This window comes from Heloderma suspectum, chromosome 1, assembly GCF_057233095.1.
Source record: "Heloderma suspectum isolate Gila_16-S chromosome 1, 16-S_ref, whole genome shotgun sequence".
Taxonomy (NCBI): Eukaryota; Metazoa; Chordata; class Lepidosauria; order Squamata; family Helodermatidae; genus Heloderma; species Heloderma suspectum.
This window is the reverse complement of record NC_139458.1, coordinates 278715389-278737877: the sequence shown is the minus strand read 5'-3', so window position 1 is coordinate 278737877 and position 22489 is coordinate 278715389. Positions and strand designations below refer to the sequence as shown.

At 41.1% G+C, this 22489-nt stretch overlaps 1 protein-coding gene across 9 annotated transcripts in view; it reads right to left on the bottom strand.

Moving 5' to 3' along the window:
* Window positions 1-22489, bottom strand: part of EIPR1 (EARP complex and GARP complex interacting protein 1) — a 219873-nt gene that overhangs the window by 148715 nt on the left and 48669 nt on the right. For all 9 annotated transcript variants that reach the window (XR_014786564.1, XR_014786562.1, XR_014786563.1 and 6 more), the window contains 3 exons: window positions 21975-22131; window positions 8330-8429; window positions 2323-2459 (listed from right to left, as the gene is read on the bottom strand). Coding sequence is in view for 5 of the 9 variants with exons in the window: in XM_084826724.1 (XP_084682850.1) it covers window positions 2323-2459; window positions 8330-8429; window positions 21975-22131 (394 nt within the window). In the remaining 4 variants the exon portion in view is untranslated. The remainder of the gene's footprint in view (window positions 1-2322; window positions 2460-8329; window positions 8430-21974; window positions 22132-22489) is intronic.

Below are 22489 nucleotides of genomic sequence, written 5' to 3'. Positions count from 1 at the left end.
AAGGAGGGGATGTTTAACTCTCCCCCTGCCACAGTCATGACAAAAACTTCCTCATGAAGCTGATTATTTGCATTTCAAGGGAAGCCTCCATTGGCACCAAGGCTTCTGCTTGGCCACTATTTATGTAACAACACAATGTGCAAGTTAACTTCATTCACATAATTCACATCATGTCTAGTTTGGCTTTTTGTTTGGGCTACACCATGGGTGGGCAACCTCAGGTGGTCCCTCCCCCCAGGCCCCCTAGGGCTGTACCCTTCTCCCTGGGGCAGCAGCAATTAACAAACAAACAGTGGTTTAATGCCTATGGTGGGTAAAACAAACTCAGGATGTCCTCAGTAAGCCACCATAGTGGTTTAGCACAGAACTGAGAATTTGGCATGTGAAGCAACAGTCAGTGAGGGGAGCAACACTGGATGAGCTGCCTTTGTTCAGGGAGGAACGAATGACTAGATCCTATGTTAGCAGAGTAAAGAACTGGTGGCGAGGGTAGAGGAAATACTATTTATTTGGTCATAAGCCAAAGCTTCCATGGCAACCACCCATAATGGAGAGCAGCGCAGTTTACTGAAGCCACACACACACACCCGGCCCAATAAATTACTATTCTAGCTCTCTAGTCCATGGGAATGGAGAAGATGAGCATGTGGGAGCCTTCACATGTAATGCTAAACCATGGTTTAGCAGTACATGCATAAGCAGAAAGGTGCCTCCCACCCCTCCTGCTGCATGGCCAAGAAGAAGAATCAATCAGAATTCCATTTCACTTTAGCATATTCCTGGTGATGTGCAAACAAGGAATGATGGTTTAAAAGAAACTTTAATCCAGCTTTCCCCAACCTGGTGCCCTCTAGAACTCTTAGGTTATGACTCCCATCAGCCTCAGCCAGAATGGCCAATGGTGAGGGATGATGGGAGTTGCAGTCCAAAACACCTGGAGGGCACTAGGTTGGGTATGCTTACTTTAGTCAGTTGCTAAATAAACCAATTACACTCTCTAGCTTGTTTTGCTGAGTTTAAAAAAAAGTTTATTTTAAGCCACAATTCCTGGTTTGCACACCAGGAATCTGCTAAAGCAAAATTGAATTCTGGTTGATTCCTTCTCCTGGTCATGTGGGAAGAGGGGAGGGGAGGAAGGAGCTCAGCACTTCACACAGACTCGTTTCTGCTCATGGACATACTCCTAAATTATGGTTGAGCATTAAGTGTGAACTGTGTGTGTGTTGCTCACTTGATTTCTTCTGTAAGATGTCACGGTTCCACTACCAATTTATTAATAATGACCTTGTACAGAGGTGTGAGGTAGGTTTTTACACATATTCTTATAGAATATAGATGGGGAACATGACAGAACAATAAGCACACACACACACACATATATTATATATATGTAATTTCCTAATTGAATTGATCAGTTTTTCTGGTATCAAGAAACATAATTGGAAACAACGGAAATATAATGCACCCATAAGCACGCAGGAGACATAAAACTAAATTTAAAGTCATCTCCCCCTTTAAGGCAGCAGAAGTTATTACAAGACATCCGTCTTCCGAGGTTAGTGATAAATTACTGTGTGCTAAGGGGATAAGCTGTATCTTAAAAAAGCTTGCACAGACTTCTGTTGTCATGGCAACAGATGTGCACAACATCACTCCTTTGCTTATCAAAATCACAACTAGAGCAGGAAAGCAGTCCTATATTTCTTATATTGAAGCATTAGGTTTGTTGGCATTCAAAATGTTGATATGTTGCAACCCCAACACTAAATAAATTTGTGCTAACTAACTGGCTCTTAATAAATTGGAAACTCTTGGTGTATTATCTTAAAGATACTATCAAAATCAAATGGAAATGGAGAGTCCATTCTACACACACACACACACACCCCTAACTAAAAAACTTAACATTTTGTTAAAGGATGTCATTAGTACACCAGGGCCAGTCAGATTTACAATATTAATCCAGGATGGGAAGTTGAGTCACTCCACTCTGGACTACACTGCAGAGTTCAATGACAAAATATAAAAATATTTACACAGTGTAATCTAGCTCCATTTAAACTAATGGGAGTTTTACCATTAACGTCAGTAAGATCAGGACAGCACCCATCATGTTAGATGTGAAGACTAGGAGGGGAAAAAAAACTGTTGGGCTTTTGTAATAAATGTATGGCAGACATGCAAGCCAGAACAGCTAATGAGGTAACCATTTCTGCTGTCCATTTTAAAGGAGAAAAATCCCAGCCAGAAAAGTAACTTCCAAGAGAGACATAGTTTCATTTGTGTTTTGTTTTCTTATAAAGAAAGAACCACACTTCTTACTTCATAGTTCGTATATCCCATCCTCGAACGGCAGTGTCATTTGCTGTGGCGACCTGAGTGCAATTATGGTGGGGACTCCATCGTCCAGAGGTAAACTTTAACTGCCCTTTTCCTTCCAATGCAACTGAATTCGACAGCTGTACATTAAAACACAACCCCACAATGAGTGACTCTGTTAGGAAACCAATGTGAGCTGAAACCCTGAATGATGTTTTTCTGTCTATACAGCATAAATTACTTAAGAAGTAACAAGCAGAACAGCTTGAAACTTAAAACGTGGAATTAGTAATATGTCAGATAATAACAGTATCATTATATAACATACATTGCTGACTTGTTGGCTGTTCTATCTGATACAAAAGATAACAGTGTTCTTCAAGCGTGCATATACTGTGCAGTATCCAAGCGTACTTCTCCATAAGTAGGTCCCACTCCTGATTCCGTTTTGCAAGTGGTACCCACTGCTTGCACAACAGGAATTTAGCAGTTCCTTTAGGAAGCCCCAAAATGAGTGGAAACACTCATTTCTGGATCAAGACTGGTCGGCAGAGCTCCTTTACGTGAGCTTGGATCACCTACCCCATTCCAGAAAAGAGTGTTTCCACTCATTTACAGTTCCTGGAGGAAGCATTAAATCTCCATTGCACAAGTGGTGGGCGCTGCTTTCGGAACAGAGCAAGTGGTGGGCCTCAAGTGCAGAGCAGCATGCTAGGATATTGCCCATTGAGGCTTAACACTAAAAAAAAAATATTACTCTCTTTTTTAAATAATTAGTCCACTATTGCATCACATTAAAAAGGGAGAGGGAAAAGAGAAAGGCACACCTATAATCAGACTGTGGTGGTATTTCTCAACACTTTAAACCTATTCAGACAATACATGCAAGCTGGGGTGAGCCTGGGACAGGCCTTGGGCCCATGTGCTCCCCTGACCATGAGGAGAAGGTAACAGGTACACTTACACCACTTTTGAGCAGGATCCATCTTGTAGGCTTCTGAAGATCCCACAATCAAATAAATCAAACATGGGGAAACCAGTGGTTTGTGGGCCACATTTGGTCTTGGAGGCCTCCTGTTCAGTCTGCCGTGGATGTCTGTTGCCACTGCTACCCCCACAATTTCTTTCACATACCACTGCCACCACCACAATTCAGTGTGGAAATGACTCTCCTTACAAGCCTTCTTTCTCAGCACAATCGTGCCCCCAACAGCCCACCAAACACCTGATCAACAGGCAGTCAGGAGTGTGATTGTGCTGGGGAAAAAGGCAAATGAGAAGGAACCTTTGTGCATGTCCTCCTCTCTGGCAAAATTTCACTCCCCAAAGTCCACCAAATAGCTGTTTGCCAGGCTGGCAGGAGGGCGATTTAAACAGGGAAGACAGCATGCTCTCAGTGCAGGTTTAAACCTCCGCACCCCTGAGTGCTGAGATTTGCCTGGCACCTACATTGTATTCCTTCCGGCGCCAGCTGAAGACCTTTTTATTTTCCCAGGCATTTTAGCATTTAGTTTTCTAGTCTTTCAGCTTTGCTGTTTTAAATCTGTATCTTAAATCTCTGCTTTGCTGCTAGGTTTTATTCTGGTTGCATTGTTATATTGTGGTTTTAATGCTTTTATATTTTATATTGTTTTACTGTGTGCTTTTTGGTTTTAATTTTTGTGAACCGCCCAGAGAGCTTTGGCTATTGGGCGGTATAGAAATGACATAAATAAAGTAAATAATAAATAAATAAATAAATCTGTGGGGGAGGGATGTGCATGTGCCTATGTGCCTGTGCTTGAGTGTATGTGCCTGAGTGCGGTGCGGCCCATCACAGAATGCGGCCTTTGGGAACAAACAGGTTCCCTGAAATAAATGGGATGATTTCTCAATGCACTCTGCATCTTCTTTCTACAAGCTGAGGGAATACACAAGCCCAAGGCCTACTCCCAATCTTCCCCTTCTCCCTCGATCATATAGTGTTTCAGAGACTATGGAATCTCTGAACAGGCCAAGAAACATGAATGCCATTAACCAAGTCCCAAGCATATTAGGCTAGATGCTTCAAGCAAAATCCCTGACTTACAAATGGAGGGAAATGCAGTGAGCTGATCACTGCACTACATTCACTCCAATACATATCCATATTTGAAATGCTGGTGATCCTTTACAGGATATGAGGCTGTTGTACAACACGTAGCTTTCATGACCTTCTATAATCACATCTTCTAATAGACTTGGTCTATGGCATTTTTCCTTCAAGGTAATCTCCTTACACATCCGTACAATAAAACAGATGTCTACTTTATTTTGTTACAAGTGTTTTTAGACTCTCACAACAGGTACCTTTAAAGATAGCCTATTAATTAGTACCGACTTTAAATTTTCCCCACTCTTGCTCTCTTAAGAGTTTTTGTAAGAACTGTATTCTGTCCTTGCCTTTCGTCAAACTGGGAAAGAAATTTTATTGTTCACTGTACATCTTCTGAACATTGTGTTAAATTCGGAATTTATCTCCAAGAGAGAGGGAAAGAGAGTGTGTATGAGTATGTAGGTAAGTATATGTACCCAATAAAAATAAATGGAAATCGTGGCTATGATGTCTTTGTATTCAAGGACTACAGTGGTCAGGACATACCACAATTGAACACAGTGACATGGTAGAGCATTCAGAACTCCATATCTGAAGGTCATTTATTGTTCTCTCCTATAAGGAGGGGGATGCACAACAGGGAATATGTACAGAGCATTTTTCTTTATGGGTTGTGCAGGGGGATGGGACCCCTCTGGCCACAGAACTTTGAGCCTTGGCTAATGTGTCATCAGTGCCTACCATCAGATCCTTGCGTATATGCCCTTATACTTAAATACATTAACCATTTGCTATTTTTTTAATATTTGTTGTTTTAAGGGGGCTGGGGGAGAGAATAATGGTTTTAGGGACAGAACAAAAATACGAGTTGAGCTGGTGCAGAAATAGAAGGGGATGCAGGAGAATCTAGGGAGCCATCGGTGATACGCCTATTAGGGACAGAATCACTAACTGTCTGCAGATCAGCATGTTTGTTTTAACACTCTTAGCTATCAAACGAAGTTGCCCGTAAGCTACAGAGGTCACGATGCCACCATAAATATCCCCAAACTTATGGAAGTACTTTAAAAACAATTAGCTGATCTCCCTCCCTTGTTATTTTTTCTCCCCACTATGTAAAAAATGTTCATCCCTTTACTTTATTTCATATACACAATGCAAGTAAATACAACTGCAGTGTTGACTTGAATCAGGAGTGGGACCTACTTGTGGAGAAGTACGCTTGGATACTGCGCAGTATATGCATGCTTGAAGAACACTGTTATCTTTTGTATCAGATAGAACAGCCAACAAGTTAAATTAATTATTTAAAATGAGAGCAATAAAAAAATCTACCCCTTTTAGAAAGGGGAGATATCCAGCTTCTGCAAGACTCAGAAATCTATTTTAGTCCAGAAGAACCTGAAAAGTTCAGGTTTGTAAGATCAGCTGGTCCACACAGTTTAAATATATAAACAAGCAACAATTCAAACACTTATTTTCAAAAATCAAAATAGTGCTTTTAAAATGTTGTGCTTTACTTTAAGTTTTTCTGTGAAACAATAATATAATGGCAAGCACATTTCAGGTCACAAAATGCAGTCAGGGCTATTCACACTCTGGGATTCTATAGCACTACTGATTTTGGTGCTGGACACAGTGGTGCCATTATGTGAGCAGAAAGCACTTTCCCTCATGCACGTGGGAAGTCCCTGATTATCGTTGATTCCCTCTTTCTACTGCAGCCCTCACACCACACCCCAGAGGATTTTGGAGGCTCCTCAAACCTTCATGAAGGGCTAGTCAGGGGGCTCAACGGGGAGTCCGGAAAACCCCATTGTGCGAGTTGATCTCTCGTCATGGATGTTCACATCCAAATCTATATTCAACATTCTGTGAATCTGGGGCTGCTTGCATGACACAACAGCCTGCCATGGTTACTTAACCCACAGTGAGTATGTAGTGCATGTGGGGCACGTGCAGCTGCCACTTTGAATATACAGCCCCCACTCTGTGGTTGTCGTGTCATGCAAACCTGGCGAGCATGGGTTATGCGATGGTTAAACAACCCTTGTGTAAACTACAGTCTGTTTTAGGGTTATGTGACAGTTGTTTAACCCTTGCATAACCTGCACTCGCCAGATTCACACAACACAGCAACCCCTGAATGGGGGTTGCGTATGTAATTTGGCACCTATGGGCACTGATGTTCATCGTGGGTGAAATAATCCATGATGAGCCACGATGTGTTGTCTGAATGTGATCTCCCCCCTACCCCTTCAAAGAAACAAGTTTCTCTCTCTTGATTGTGAAGATAGGTTTGAAAATGTGTGGGCAATGCCAGATGTGACACATCATAACTTGAGAGGACTCAACAGAATTCCCAGTAACTAGAGGGCATCCCTACAGAGCTTTTCATCCATCTTCACAATTAGCAAAACAGGGATTGTTTGGCCCTGGCTTCCGTCAGTTCTGGGCTCAATTCAAAAAGCTGGTGCTGACCTTTAAACCCCTAAATGGCTTGGGACCAGAGAATCTAAATAAGGAACATCTCCTCCCCTATGTATTTGCTCAGACCCTTAGGTCATCTTTGGAGGCCCTACTCTGGTGCCCCTACTGAAGCAAGCTAAGCAGGTTACTACAAGAGAGGGGGCCTTCTCAGTTGTGGCACCTGGTTTATGGAATGCCCTTCCCGGGGAGGCTCACTTGGTGCCCACATTGCTATCTATATTGTTAGCCACCAAAGACCTTTCTTTTTTTCCAGGCATTTGAGGGACTTAGTTTTTAGACTTTTATGGCTGTTCTTATATATCTTTATATTTATGTATTCCTGCGCTGTTTGTCATTTTGTACTATATTTTACTCTGTTTGTAATCCGTCCAGAGAACAGTCATTATTGGGAGGATAAAAGAATATATAAATATTCTTTGAAATATTCAAATCAGCTCAATGTCCATAATTAGTTTAGGTCACAGAAATCAGCTTTCCATATCATGAACTTGGGTTACTAAGGAGCAAATTCCGCCACCCACTACATAGTGCACACAACTTTATTTATAGAGAAAATGATTGCCTAGACTTGTGTAAATGCAGTTAAGTGAAGGGTTAATTTGGATAATGTTTCTTTGGAGGAATAGCACAGCTAATGAAAGGCATGCGACACTGATGAATTTCTGTAACTAAATTCTAGCAAAGTAAATGAGAAAACCCAAGAACTTGACGTTCAGCAGAAAATTCTCTTTCTATTAAGTAGTATGACTTGTGACAGGCTGGAGAACATCCCAAAGGAAATGCTTACATTTGATACAGATTGGAATTAAGGAGAAATATGGTAACTTTGAGATTATGAGTGAAAGAGACTGCCTAGGACAGTGAAAGCCTAATTAACATTCAAAAGAACTTTAAAGCAAGGCAAGGCAGAGCAGCCCAGGGGGAGCGAGAGGAATGGCGGAAATGCTAAGCATGTCTGTAAAAACCTGACACTTCAATCAGACAAGAATGTTGATCACAGCATGCAAACAGACTTTACTCTAGAAAAAGAGTTGGCCAACAGTTGGCAAGGGAGAGAGGGAGTAGTAGATTGGACAATTCCATGTAACATTGGCAATAGCTAGAAAGGAGCAAAGAAAGAGCTCCTCTTTCTTTGGAGCTGGCTGGTTGGCCAACACAGGGGAGAGTGAGAGAAGTAGGCCAGGAAGAATGAACAAAGGTTTTACACAGGAAGGACTAGGACTATTCTACTGCTGCCATGAATAACGCACAGTTTTTGAACCTATTTTATGGTTGTCAAAAGAAGATTTGCCCTATGCATTTTGAAAACAGTTAATTTCCCAGCGAAGTTGAAACAACATGTGCTGCTGCTCAGAAAAGGGTTAACAATCTATTTTAAATCAAAACAATAACAGTGTGTAGTTACCCACAATAGTATGCCTCATTACAATTTGTTGCACTCCTTACCACAGCCTGGCTTGAACTTTCTTGTAAATCCCACATAAGCAAGTGATTATCAGCCAGAGAAATCAGCTTTTTGCCATCTCCCATTGGTTCCCATGCAACACTGTAAACACAAAAAGCAACAATGTAAATGTGAGAAATCCAAAAAACATGTGCAAGTCATTTTGACTGGGGCTCATTTATACCTTGTGCATAACCAGGGGCGTTGTTTAAGCAACGCCTACCTGGGCATGGGCCCTGGATCTTTTGGGGGCTGACCTAATTGCCATTTTTTTTACATTTTCCCATTGACCTGCACTGGAAAACAGAAAAGGCCGTAACTTTTTAGTTTGTATGGTGAATACATGAAATTGGGAGACCTACTTGCCCCCGCGGAGATGACTGAACCTGCCAAATCGCAGACAGTTAGGTCCAGTAGCTTTGTGCTAGTCACAGGTAAAATATACTTTTTTCCCAAGAAAATCTGTCAAACCAAAGAGCTATATTTTTGTGCTTCTACATAAGAGCATGGAATTTGGGGAAATGGCAGCTCCTATGGAGCTGACTGAACCTGCCAAATTTCAGACAGTTAGGTCCAGTGGCTTTTGTGCTAGCCACAGGTAATATATATATTTCTTTCAAGAAAATCTGTCAAAGGAAAGAGCTATACTTTGTGTGTGTGTGTGTGCTTCCACATATGTACGTCCATGGAATTTGGGGACCTGGAAGCCCCTATGGAGCTGACTGAACCTGCCAAATTTCAGACAGTTAGGTCCAGTGGCTTTTGTGCTAGCTATGCATAAAGTTTCCTTTTCTCAAAGACTAAAACAAAAAGAATAAACTGTCACACCACACAGAGGATTAGAGATACTAATCAGAAGGTGTTTAAGGTGACCATTAGGCGAGCACTATCCTGAATCCCTGGTGTAGGGTTGTTTTTTTTTTGAAGTGCAAGTAGTACTTTTGGTCTGTCCTGAATCTGCCACTATTCAGCTTCACTGGATGATCTGAGGCTCCTCATTAAAGGAAGAAGAAAGTTAAACATCTCTTTGGTTGTAAATTAAATTCCTCATTAAAGGAAGAAGAAAGTTAAACATCTCCTTACCTGGGAAAAAGTTACACTGAACTCAACTTATTTATTGTACTGCTCCACTTTCACTATTCCATATAATTTTATAAACCTCCCCCACCTTATTTGCCTTTCTCTAAATTAAATAGCCCAAACATTGAAGCCTTTCCTTATAGTGATTGCACCCTACTCTCGATCACCCCACTGTGATTGGAGACTGGTGGGTTAAAAGTCCAGCCCTATTGGCAGCTAGATGTCACTTGCCAAGGATAAGTTTCCCCCCCCCGCCCCCAACTGCTCCTCTCCCCCTCCCTAATCTTAAGGAAATTGTTAAATTTCCCAAACAGATTTCTGGGCTTCAGAATTGTCCAACGCAATCTGAAGCAATTCGGACAGATCCAACCCACTTTGGACCAGTCTGGACCCACTGTGGATCCGGACCAATTTGGTCCAAATCATCCTGCTTCGGTTCAGATCCGAAGCAGTGCACAGCCCTACTTAATACAAGCCTGCTTCTTCCCTCTGAGCTCAATAGCTTTGCTGTTCCTAGGAGGCCTTAGGACTTGCTCCCTTGGCAGACCAATAGGGATTCTAGTGTGAATGCACCAGCCTTTTAAACTAGAGGGAAGACTGCCACCGTTCCTTCTGCAGTCTGCTCATTGTTTTTTCTCCCTCTGCCTACTTTTCTGCTCTTACATGCCTACTGTTGGGAGCTTGCTTGCAATGAAATTTTGAAGAGGAAGAAGAAAGGGAAGAAAGAGTTGCTGGAAGATGGTAGGATGAGGAGGGATGGTTGTGTGGAGGGGAACCAAATTGATAGGGGGAGAATGTAAGTTCTCCGTGGTGAAAGAAAAGCATTCTGCATATGTTCAGAGGCACTCTATATTTAAGAACATAAGAAGAGCCACGCTGCATCAGATCAAGGTCCATCTAGTCCAGCATTCTGTTCACACAGTGGCTAACCAGATGCCCGCAGGAGACCCACAAGCAGGACATGACTGCAATAGCACTTTCCCACCCATGTTCCCCTGCTGCTAACATTGGTGAAATGTAAATAAATTCTAGTAATTCTAAATTTGCATGCATTTATATCTTTCAGAAACTTGGCAGGTTTCTTGCCTGGGGGACACCTCTAATGACCTGTGCATTTTCATATGAATTTACCCAAAAACTATTGGGGGTGGTGAAGGGAAAGCAAATCACTCCCTCCCCCACATTGGAGAACTCCCCTTCCACATGAACTGCTCCACCTATTCTTCTGAAACTTTGCTGGTTTCTTACGTAGGGACACCTCTAGGCTGTCCGTAATTTTCAGAATGATCCACAAGGAACATAGGGACCTTCTCTGCAGTGGCCCCACACCTCTGGAACAAGTTGCCATTGGAAGTCCACCATGCTCTGTCATTGCAGGCTTTTAAGAAGGCCTTGAAAAAGTATTATTTTCCCGTGGCCTTCTCTTAATATGATTGCTGTTGTTGGTGGTTTTATTGTTGGCTTTTTTTGGTGTTTTTATCAGTATTTTATTGTGTTTGTTTTATCACTTTTAATATTTTAACTGTTTTTATGTATTTTATTGCTGTGAGCTGCCTTGGGAGGGCTTCTGCCCTGAAAGGTAGCCAAGATTTTTAAAAAATAAAATAAAAATAGGGAGATAAGTATGTCCTCTTTTGGCGACCTCAAAAAGTCAAGGCTACTCTTGCACAAAACCCCTTTGGCAATCATTCCGCAATTTGGCAGACATGATGTCCTCTGATAGGGCAATGAACCCTGAAATTTTTATCCGATTCTTCCAAGGAATAAAAATGTTATTGGCATTTCCCTTTAAAAGAAATCAAAATATAATCCCTGCACCTATTTTTCCGACATTGGTCAGGTGTAATCCCCTTCTAGGGGGCTACTATGCCTGAAATTATCATCCAGTTCTAACCAAGAGAAAAAAGTTATAGTTTTTTCCGAATTTCCAATGGTAGTCAACAGGAAGCATAAAGACTTATTCTTCCAAACCTTGACTCAGGTTTGGTGCTGAGCTGAAGTGGACCAACTCCAAATTGGCCTGAGCAGAAGAGGGATGTTTTCCAAAATGCTGAATTGGGGTCTGAGTTGAAGGGGGGAGCAGTGCACACTTCTTATGTATGTATGTAATCTATATTCACACATGCAAGCACACTACACACATACACACATTATATCTCTTTTACAGGTGTGCTTAGACTCGGATATATATGCAAATTTGTGTTATGGGCCTGTGCTCCAGATCTTTTAAGAACCTAGCAACACCCCTGTGCATAACTATCATCTTCAGGAGACACTGTTCTCAAGTCGATCCAAGCCTTTGCTGTTTTTTTGTACAGTCCTATACACACTAATGATGTAATAATAGATCAAATCTTTTATTTCCAAATCTATATAGCAAAATCTTTACAGCAAGAATTCTTAGCAGCTTACAAATATGCATCAGAATAAAATAAAAAGAAGACACTATTAAAATGTGTGGAACCTGTAACGTACTAACACATTATTTCCATCCTATGAAGAAATGGCTTTGGGTAGAGGCTCAATGAGCTTAGGGACCACTATGCCATATAAAAAAGGTAAAGCAAGCCTACCCACTAGTTTCAAAGTTATTTTCCACTCCTATCGTTCTCCCATCTATTGATCTCCAGTTTGTCTTTATTGCGTTATCTGAAGTGAGTCCTTAACTACTATACATTTGATTTGTCTTTATGACCAATTGCAAACAGAAGTTGGAGGAAACTGGAATCAGGGGCAAGACCCTCTGATTAAGGGCTCACTGCCTTGGCTTCATGTCAACAAAACTGACTTATGTACTCATCAGTAACGCATAGTAACAAAATCCACTCAAGAGGTTACTATTGCTCATTTGATTCCTGGTCTATGGTGATGGTAGTTTTGTTGTTTTAAGGCATGCTGAATTATCTTCACTACCATATACTGGTAATGGGAAAAACAAAGTTCAATGAGATAAGCAGCACCCAAACCAGAAAGAAAAAGTAAAGATGAAGAAGAAAAAGGGAAGGAAGGAATGACTAATTTAGGCACTTGAAATGGTCAACCTTCACTCTGAGTAATAGGGTAAGCACTTTAGAAAGCTATGTTGGAATTCATAACTGTTTAACAGATATTATTGAAGCGAGATGCATTGCTCAAGAAGATTACATATATTAGGTTTCCAGTCCAAGGAGGCCTTCAGACAAGATTTTCATAGTGCCATTGTTCTGCCTAATTTATGAGCTTTTACAGGGGGTCCAGATGACAGTCTTCCACTTGTAGCCTTTCCATGTTTTCCCACTGTTTCTTCCGTCTTTTTTCTTAGCAGAAAAAAATTGTTAAGGAGGAAAAGGTGGAATGGCTGCACAATGTATTTTGACTGGTAGTGCCAGGAGTCCTTCATCTACACCAGCCTTCCCCAACCTGGTGTCCTCCAGATGTTTTGAATATCTCCCAGCATTCCTGACAGTTGGCTATGCTGGCTGGAAGTATAAAACATCTGGAGGGCACCAGGTGAGGGAAGGCTGGCCTAAAAGCACCCTAAGACATGATTTGTTTGGAATCACCACATGGGGGGGGGAACATACCCCCAAAATCTGGCAACACAGTTACAAAAACATTGAAATTCAGCATCAAACTATGTTAAGCAACATAAAACAAACTACTAAAGAGTCTGCAGTGTTTGATTTATTAATATTGGAATACATTTTCAAAAGCCATTTGTACGGGTACAAATTCCACTGCTTTCCACTTACATTAGGCTATACAAAGAGGATAGTAGTATTACCCTTAAAGTTGTCAAAAAGTGAACATTACTGCATTTTTAAATTTTCACTGAACTGTAAGGAGAAGGTGTTACTAACCTGACAGAAGGAGTGCTAATTAGAAAGAAGTATAACTCAACCAATACACCTTGAAAAGATCTAAGACTATCTGTCCTTGCAAGATGGACATTTTATTGCATTACTAATTTATTTTATTGGATCTCATAGTTCACTCTTTTATAGATGCGATTGTAGCAATCCTTCAGGATTTATGGTGAAAATGAAGGTTACTGTTCTTTTTTCTTATAAAATAATTCCCTTATACAGTACGGTAGCCTGTACTTGTAAATTATGGTAGCATAATGGAGAAGACCAAAGCCTGCGATACAACCATCAACTTGGTGCTAGGCAAGTGAGAATTGTATTCTAAAAGGGGAGTGTCCCAACTGGCTAATTTTTTAAATCTTATCATGGGCAGTTCTTGTTTTAATTTTCAGCAAACTTCTATTTCGGCAAGAATTTTAATGTTCAGCAAATTTCTTGAAAAGGTGGATGTTTCAAAAATATAAGAGCTTGCATTGAGTTAAACATTTTAACCTTGACAGGTTTAAAGAAATGCCAACTTCCTACTCTTACTCGATTTTTTTTTATCATCCTTCCAGTTGCTTATGATTACATGACATCTTGGTATACAATATGAACCTTTTATCAGAAGGGATTATTAAAATATCTCTTCCCCTCACCTATTAAATACATAGTTTGCATGCCCATCGAGTGCCATCGTTGGTGAGATGTGTTCTGATACTTCACAAAATCAAGAGTTAAGTCCAGCAGCCAAAAAGGAAGTTCAATTCATAGCACCTCCAGTTTAAAGTATCCCAGGTAGGTAGGATGAGAAAGATTTCTACCCAAGACCTTGGAGAGCCTCCAGTAATCAGAATGGACAGCACTGGGCTAGATCAAGGGTGATGAACCTTCAGACCACAGTCTATATCCATTCCTCGAAATCTAAGAATCCAGAGCATGGGGTTTCCCCACGCCGCATCCCCACAAGATTGGCTTTCCCACATTTGCCTGCCTGCATCCTGTTCAGCATCACTGTCTCGCTCTTTTCCCAGACCATGGAACACATCTAAAGACACTGCTAAAGTCACCCATGTGCCTGCCTCCTGTTCAGCATCTCTGTCTCTACTGGGAAAATGAGTGAGAAACAGATGCTGACCAGGAAGCAGACAGGCAGGCTTCATTTCCTTGCTGCACATTGAGAAAGGGAGCCTCTCTTTCAGCATGCAGCAGGGAAGTAAAGTGAACTGCCCAGGAAAGAAAACAGAAATGCCATCTTCCTTGGGAACCAAAGCGAGCTGTGTGCTGAAAAGGGGGCTTCCTTTCTCAGTGTGCAGCAAGGAAATGGGAACATCTGTGTGGGTGTATATATACATGCGTGTGCTTTGTCTGTGTGAATGAGGAGTGTGTCTGTATTTGCTCACGTTGGACTTTTCCCTGCCCACTGCTACTATGAGGACCTCAACCACTGTCCTGTGAAGAAACACAGACTTCGGGGACAGGGGGGAGAGGAAGGACCATCTAGCTCAGTGGAGGGGAACCAAGTTAGTAAACAGCAGCTTCATATGTACATTCAGAAACAAACTGATCAATCAAGAACAACAATGCCATAAATTATATCAACAATCATATATATATATATATATATATATATATAGAGAGAGAGAGAGAGAGAGAGAGAGAGAGAGACAGACAGAGAGAGACAGACAGACAGACAGACAGAGAGAGAGAGAGAGAGAGAGACAGAGAGAATTTTTGCCTGTTCTTCAGCCAAAAAGGCTCCCAGGAGCAGTTTACAAACAATCAGTTAAACAAGATTATTCCTGCCCTCAAGCTTACATTCTAAAAAGGACACAACACGCAGGGGAATACTGGGAATTGTAGGATTTTTTCCTATCTAAACAAACATAGGACTGCACCTTTCCTGTATTTGTGTTTATTATTCTAGTCCCTGCAAGATTATTGTGGGAAGTGGCCTGGGGAAACCCCCATGCTCTGGATTCTGAGATTTCGAGGAATGGATATGGACTGCAGTCTGAAGGTTCAGCACCCTTGATCTAGCCCAGTTTTACCTCCTATACCTGATATTGTATTTTATGCAGTGTTGAGATGTTCAGTAGTTTGATATTGTTGATTTTATTGTGATTTTATTTGTAGCATTACTGTAAAATGTTTAGAGATTTTTTTCCCTTAGGTGTTTAATAAATAAAATAAATTAAATAATAACTTGTGCCACATTAAAAACTAACCTATTTATTCTGGCATACGCTTTCATGGACTATAGCCCACTTCATCAGATGCATGGAGTATTATGGAGAGTTTCAGGTTTTTATACCATACCTATCGGGGTGGGGTGACCTCTGAAGGAAACTAAATGCAGAAAGTGACAATCACATTATTAAATGTGATAAAAATCCTTCTTCCTGATTCAATCCTCTCGCAATAGAATTGAATCTGCTGATGAATTCTATTTCAGCAGTCTCTCAGTCTTACCTTGCTTTGAAGTTTCTTTACTATGCAATGGCCACTTTAAAGTCAGTTATAGAGGGCCAGTTCGCTGATCACAGCTGGCTTATTGTGGGTTATTTAACCCATGATGAGCCGCAGTGCATGCCAGATGTGTGCAGCCACCATTTTGAATACGCAACCCCTGACTGGGGTGACCAAGAGCTGCACTGTGTCATGCGAACCCAGCCATTGTGGGTTATTCGAGGGTTAAACAGCCCTCACATAACCCTACTACTAATAGAAGGTTAGGCAAGGGTTGGTTAACCCTCAAATAACCCACGTTGGCTGGGCTTGCATGACACAGTGCAACCCTTATCACAAGTTGCATATTCAAAATGGCAGCTGCAAACGCTCAGCACACACCACAGCACATTGCAGGTTAAATAACCCACAATTTATTTATTTATTACATTTATATATCGCCTTTTTTCCTCCTTAAGGAACCCAAGGCAGCATACAGAATCTTCCTCCTCTCCATTTTTATCCTCACAACAACAACCCTGTGGTGTAGGCTGGGCTGAGAGTCTGTGACTGGCTCAAAGTCACCCAGTGAGCTTCCATGGCTGAGTGGGGACTAGAACCCGGCCGTGTCATGCAAATCAGGTCAGAGTGTTCTGGGAGGCTGAAGTTTTTGAATAATTGCCTGATGAATATTTTTGATGTCAGATTTGTATCCATTTATTCTTTTCTGCAGAGACTGGCCTGTTTGCCCTAGACAGAATGCAGAAGGGCGTCGCTGACAGAAGATGGTATGTATCACATTAGAAGAGCAGCAAGTGAATAAACCTCTAATGTTGTGGGTGACATTATTAGGTCCTCTAACAGTGTTTCCAGAGTACATATGGGAACAGATTTGGCATCTGGTCCCTGTGTTTATATAATTGATATGTGGTCTGTTGTTGCTAGTGAGTAGCTATTTTAGGTTGCAGGATTATCTGTAAGCAAGTACACACCTCCCACACAAGGACTGTGGGAGGGATGTGTCCTCATCCAGAATGGACTGTAGATCATTCACTATACCTATGAGTGGTTTTCACTGAGAATTGTAGGTGACAACAAGTGGCGTTCTGTTTCCTCTTCCGGGTCTGTCTCTACCACATACTATATATGAACATACAGATCCTGTTCAGATGTCACGGTGGAGTCCAGCAGCAAATTGTGGGTTAATTAACAGGGTCACTTGGGGTTGTTCATGGGTTAAACCACCCCAAGTTAACCCACTGCTTGTTCTTAGGTTAACTTGGGTTTGTTTAACCCATGAACAACCCCAAGTGCCCCTGATCAGATGTTATGGAAATAATCCTCGAAGGCAGCATTTGGGGGTTGTTAATGCAAAAAGGAAGCTGCTTGGACACAGCACATGTCCCCACAACTCAAAAATTAATTAACCCATTATTTGCTGCTGGACACCACTGTGACAGCCAAACAGGACCATAAACCAGCCCTGAACGAGAAGGATTTTCAGTCTGTTTGAGCATAATATTTTTTTTCTATTTTTGAGGCGGAAAAAACATATTCATAGAGAAAACAAAAATATATAACCAAGTCCTTCCATTGCTCTTGAACTTGTACCGTATCAAGGTTCCTCCTTAAGGCAATGGGCTACAGACTCTGATGGAAGTTCTCACTGCCCTCTCTCTATTGAGATTAAATGGATTTCTACTGGATTATGGTGTTATGTTTTGGAAGCAAGACAGTTAGCCAAGAAAACTATTTGATTTTTCTTCAAAACTCAGAACTCAAAAAAAAAAAAAAAAAAAAAGAGAGAGAGAGAGAAAAGGGAAGGATGGATCTGTGTGATGCATTACTTAAAAACACCACACAAGGCTTAGTAGAGAATAAGTTGAAGATGAGGAATGGGGGAAAGGAAAGAGTACAAGGGGAATGCAGAGTTAAATAAGTCCAAGACGGACGGCTTATACCAAGTTCTGAAAGTGACAGACCTTTAAACATGACATGAAAAGAGATTGGCAAAAGAATTTGGCAGGGACATACTGTTTGAAGGCAGCAAGAGCAAATATGATAAAAGGCTAAATAACCAGAAAAGAACAGCCACAATGTATGCCATGTACTGAAAGGAACTGAGAATTTGCAGGGGGATGGATGGTGGGGTTGGTGTCGGGGAACATTACTGACCGAGATGACTAAAATATCTACAAAGGCTGAATGTTTCCTGGAAATTCCTCTCAGCCTGAGAATTGGGAATGTTAACAGAAGTAGCTACTATAGCAACAAAGCATTCATGTAAGTTCCTACGTTGGCAGCCCTGAACATAGTTACACTATACTCCTAGTTACATCACACCTCTATGTTTTTCCCCACAGGACAAGTAGTAGCTTTGGGCGCGCGCACCGGTGTTAGGATTTTGAGCAGGGAAAATGCCTCTCCCCCGGGGGGGCATTGTTGTGGTGGTGTTTTGTTGTTGTTGTTTTTAAACCCTTGCCCAGCACCACAGTCTCGATCCAAATTGTGGCTCTTCCCAGGTGCATTTACCAATGTAAAACTAAATCCGCAGGAGATCCAATCCCCAATATCCTGACATCTTGTCTTCTTTCGCACTGAGTTGGTAGAACCACTATTCAGAAAACCAGATAACTTGCTCATGGCCAGCTGGGCCTTTGAGGGCTATTTTTTGTTGTTGTGTTTATAACTATTTCCCCTATTCTATGGTAAGCTGCTTTTGAAACTTAGAGAAATGTCACAGTTTGATATGGCATGGGAGGATATATATATATAATACACACAGAGAGAGTTGGAGGGCGGAGGAGAAAAGAGTGACAGCTTAATGGATGTATCTTAAGTTACTCAGGAACTGCCTGGCTAGAACCAGTCAGGTTCTAAGCTGGCTTCAGGTTCACACTTGGCATGTAAGACAGACTTTACATTATCTGTTTTGTCACATGACTACTAAAATGTTTCAAAATACACTGAGATTGAGTGAGAGTGAGTGAGAGAATGTGTGCAAACACACACACACACACACACACACACACACACAATTTCGTTGTTGTTTTAACAAGTCTGAACAAGTCAGGAGGCAGCTTCTGATTGTTCAGAGTACAGAAGTGAGAGGGTTTCAAATTATCCTAAATAAAAAAGGTATCAACATGAGGATCTAGCAGTTTCCTCTACATTGCATCAAATAATCAGGGAATGAGAAAACTTGGCCATGTAAAGTACTTTAGATTGCATGCAAAGAACATGAACCATTCAGCGTTCCAGCCAGCCATTCCGTCTTCCAGGACAGCCCATTCTATCACCACTACCACTGTACGTAAGCATTCCATGGCCATAAGTATTTTTTAGTCCTCACTGGGCTGTTTTGAAGGTTCCCAGCACTTTCAGCTTCTTTCTGAAGATATTATGCACTTTTGCAGATCTTGTGGTTTCCCTGAGCCTTCTGATACTTCCTCTTCTGTGTGGATAGTGCCAGTTTGGCTATATAAGGATCCACACTCAAGAGAATGAGTTTGCTGTTAGAATGCAACATCATATTGTCTGATCTCCATTATCATTGTTACATTAGTATCTCTCTCTCTCTCTCTCTCTCTCAAAGTGATCCTTTCTAAAGGATCTTTCTAAAGGTGCTGTAAAAGATCTGGCAATAGATGATTTCTTTGTGTTTGTCCCCTCCCATATATCCAAGACGTATCAGACAGAACAAGGAACACAGCAGTCCCATGACTGTTAATACGCTATTGGAAAATGAGTTGGTGCCTTCCTTCCAATACTAGTTAATGCTACCTTTTAGATTATTAACTAAAGGGTTATACACCACTTTGGTGTTTACAGTGAGGGTGAGCAGAAAACAAACTGCTTGCAAATTTCTGGTAGACTACCTAGCTAGGCTTCTTACAATGGACGATGGACTAGGTGAACCTTGGAAAGATCAAGCAAAACTTCTTATGTTCCTCAGGAACAGCGCATAGTCAGGATCACCTAAGTTTAATTAGTTAGGCCTTAAAAGATCCAGTTTATGTACTCTTTTTATTAGAAAATTTAAACACACACCGCAGGACCATGATGATTCTAGTAAAATTATGGTTGTTATTATTATTATTATTATTATTCATTTGTATAGTGCCATCAGTGTGCATAGCACTATACAGAGTACCAAGAAGACAGGTCCCTGCCCCAAGGAGCTTACAATCTATAATTCAACACATGAGAAATAGAGGAAAAGGAGAGAATTAAAACAAATGGATCACTTTTTGCCAATGAAAATTACAGGTGCAGGGGCTGGGGGGTGATCCAGATTGGGACCACAGTGGGGGCAAAGAGTTAAAGCCCCCCATCACCCATGCTTGGATCCTGATTTGGTCTGGGGTCCCTGTGCTTAGTTTAGAGAAAGACAGAAAGAAAGACATAGCCACTAGCTAATGTTTCAAACTATTTGTGTGCTGCTATAGATAAGCAGCAGTCCTGCAAACCATGGGGTTGAGCTAATTTCAATCTTCCGTAGTCCTCTTACGTTTTATTGAAACAAAGGGCAGTCTGTCCCCACCCAGGTACAGCTTGTCTGAACCCAGGTGGCATGGCTTGTTGGAAGGTTAAATACCCCACAAATAACCCATGGGTAATAAGACCCAAACTAATGTGTAGTTTGGGTCTTATTACAGCATACAGTTTCATGGCCCATGAAGCGGGCATCTGACAAAGTGGGCTGTGAACCATGAACCTTATGTCACAATATGCTTGCCCATCTTTAAGGTGCCACAGTACTATTGATATTGTTTCTTTTTAAAAGAAAAATCTATGAACTTCACTGAAATGTATTTTCAACTACAAAAAATAAAACATAAATATGAGTTGGATATAAGATAACACTCTTATTTGATCACTGAGCTCCACAGAAAGGGTTTTTTAAAAGTTTAATAAAAAAATCCATCAAGCAAAATGAGGAATAGAAAGGGAGCAATCAATATGTAGGAAATCATTTACATAACATTGAGCCTAGTTAAAAAGTCAAGTGAGGCAGAGTGGAGTAGTTATTAGTATTATGTTAGATTAAATATGCCCTTCTAAATCTAGAGGGAAAGGGCTCAGCCAATAAGTACTCAGTGACCTGATTCACACAATCACAGTGGGTTGAACAAGCCACAGTGGCTTGTTTAAGCCATGGCACATGCCGGGTGTTCATTTGCCTAATCACTCACCCAGGCGCATCTTGTCATGTCAGCCGAACACAGGCAGCATGGCTTGGTGGAGGGGGAAACAACCCTCAAATAACCCAACAACAGCCCATGGGTTATTTGTGGGGTATTTAACCTTCCAACAAGCCATGCCACCTGGGTTCAGACAAGCTGTACCTGGGTGGGGACAGAGTGCCCTTTGTTTCAATAAAACGTAAGAGGACTACGGAAGATTGAAATTAGCTCAACCCCATGGTTTGCAGGACTGCTGCTTATCTATAGCAGTACACAAATAGTACATAAAAAAAACCTGCTTCATTGGCAACAATTAAATGGAAATATGAAAAGCCTTATTTGATGAGGCTCAGGTTTGCATTGTTATCATTTCTTGATAGGAAAGCATCTATTTTGGGCTATAAAGAACAACATAAAGTAAAACCTCATTTAAAGGAATTTTAGTTACAAGTAGAGCATTCATTCATTCATTCATTGCATTTCTATGCTGCCCAATAACTGAAACTCACTGGGCGGTTCACAAAATGGAGCTAAACCCATAAAATATAAAACAAAACATAGCATAAAAACCTAAGAAACAAAAAAATAGCTGCAGAATAAAACCAAAGTAAAATCAACAGCTACACTAAGACCTAAAAAGCATGAACACCATTTTTAAAAACTGAAGGACTGAAAAGCCTAGGGGGAATAAAAATGTCTTCACCTGGCACCGAAAAGACCACAATGTGGGCACAATAAAGTTTGGAGCAGGGGAGGGGCCCTCAGGAGCCAAAACAAAGATCAAAACAAGATTTTCAAATTACATTCTATACAATGATTGACCTATTAAGTACAGTATGAGTTGTGTGCGACACAAAATGCACATGTATGCGCGCGCGCACATGCACACACACACAAAGACACAGCAGAACTACAGAAAGATAATTACACCAGTATATGTTTGCAGGAGTAATGCTTTTAATCATCTGGAATAATTAAAAACATATATGTGTATGCATATATTCAAATCTGCAAAGTCCACATTTTAATATAAAGCTGCACTGAGCAGCACAGGTCTATCCTTCACTCCCCCCCGCCCCTCGGTGAGTATAAAATATGCAGAGTCCTACCCGGCCATATTGCCATGGGCTGTGTTGTCAAGGTGACAGAGTAGCTCCAGGGTTTGAGCGTTGCTTGATGAATCATCAGGGGATTCATGACTGCCTGATTCCAATTCCTTCGGCATCCTCCAAACAGCCGCACATGTCATGACTTTACTGTCTGAAGCTATGGAACAGAGGATAATGTCAACAGATCACAGTATGGGGAGGTGGGGAAACATTCTGGAATACAGTGCATCCATATTTTTGCAACCATAGGCAAGGCACAGCACATCTGCCATTTAAAATATTTAAATAATCCTATTGAGCTTTATCCTGACAATATAGCACACAGGCAGAATTATAGGTTACTAGTAAGCAAGCAGTTTAATTCAGAGCCCATTATTAGCATAGGTTGAATTCACATTTCTAAAATTCTAAAGCAAACATTTAGAGGGAAATGCAATTCCACTGGAAGTACTTTACCAAATGTTACTTCCCATATGTCCATTTCAATTAATATTGGAAATTACAGTGATCTCTTG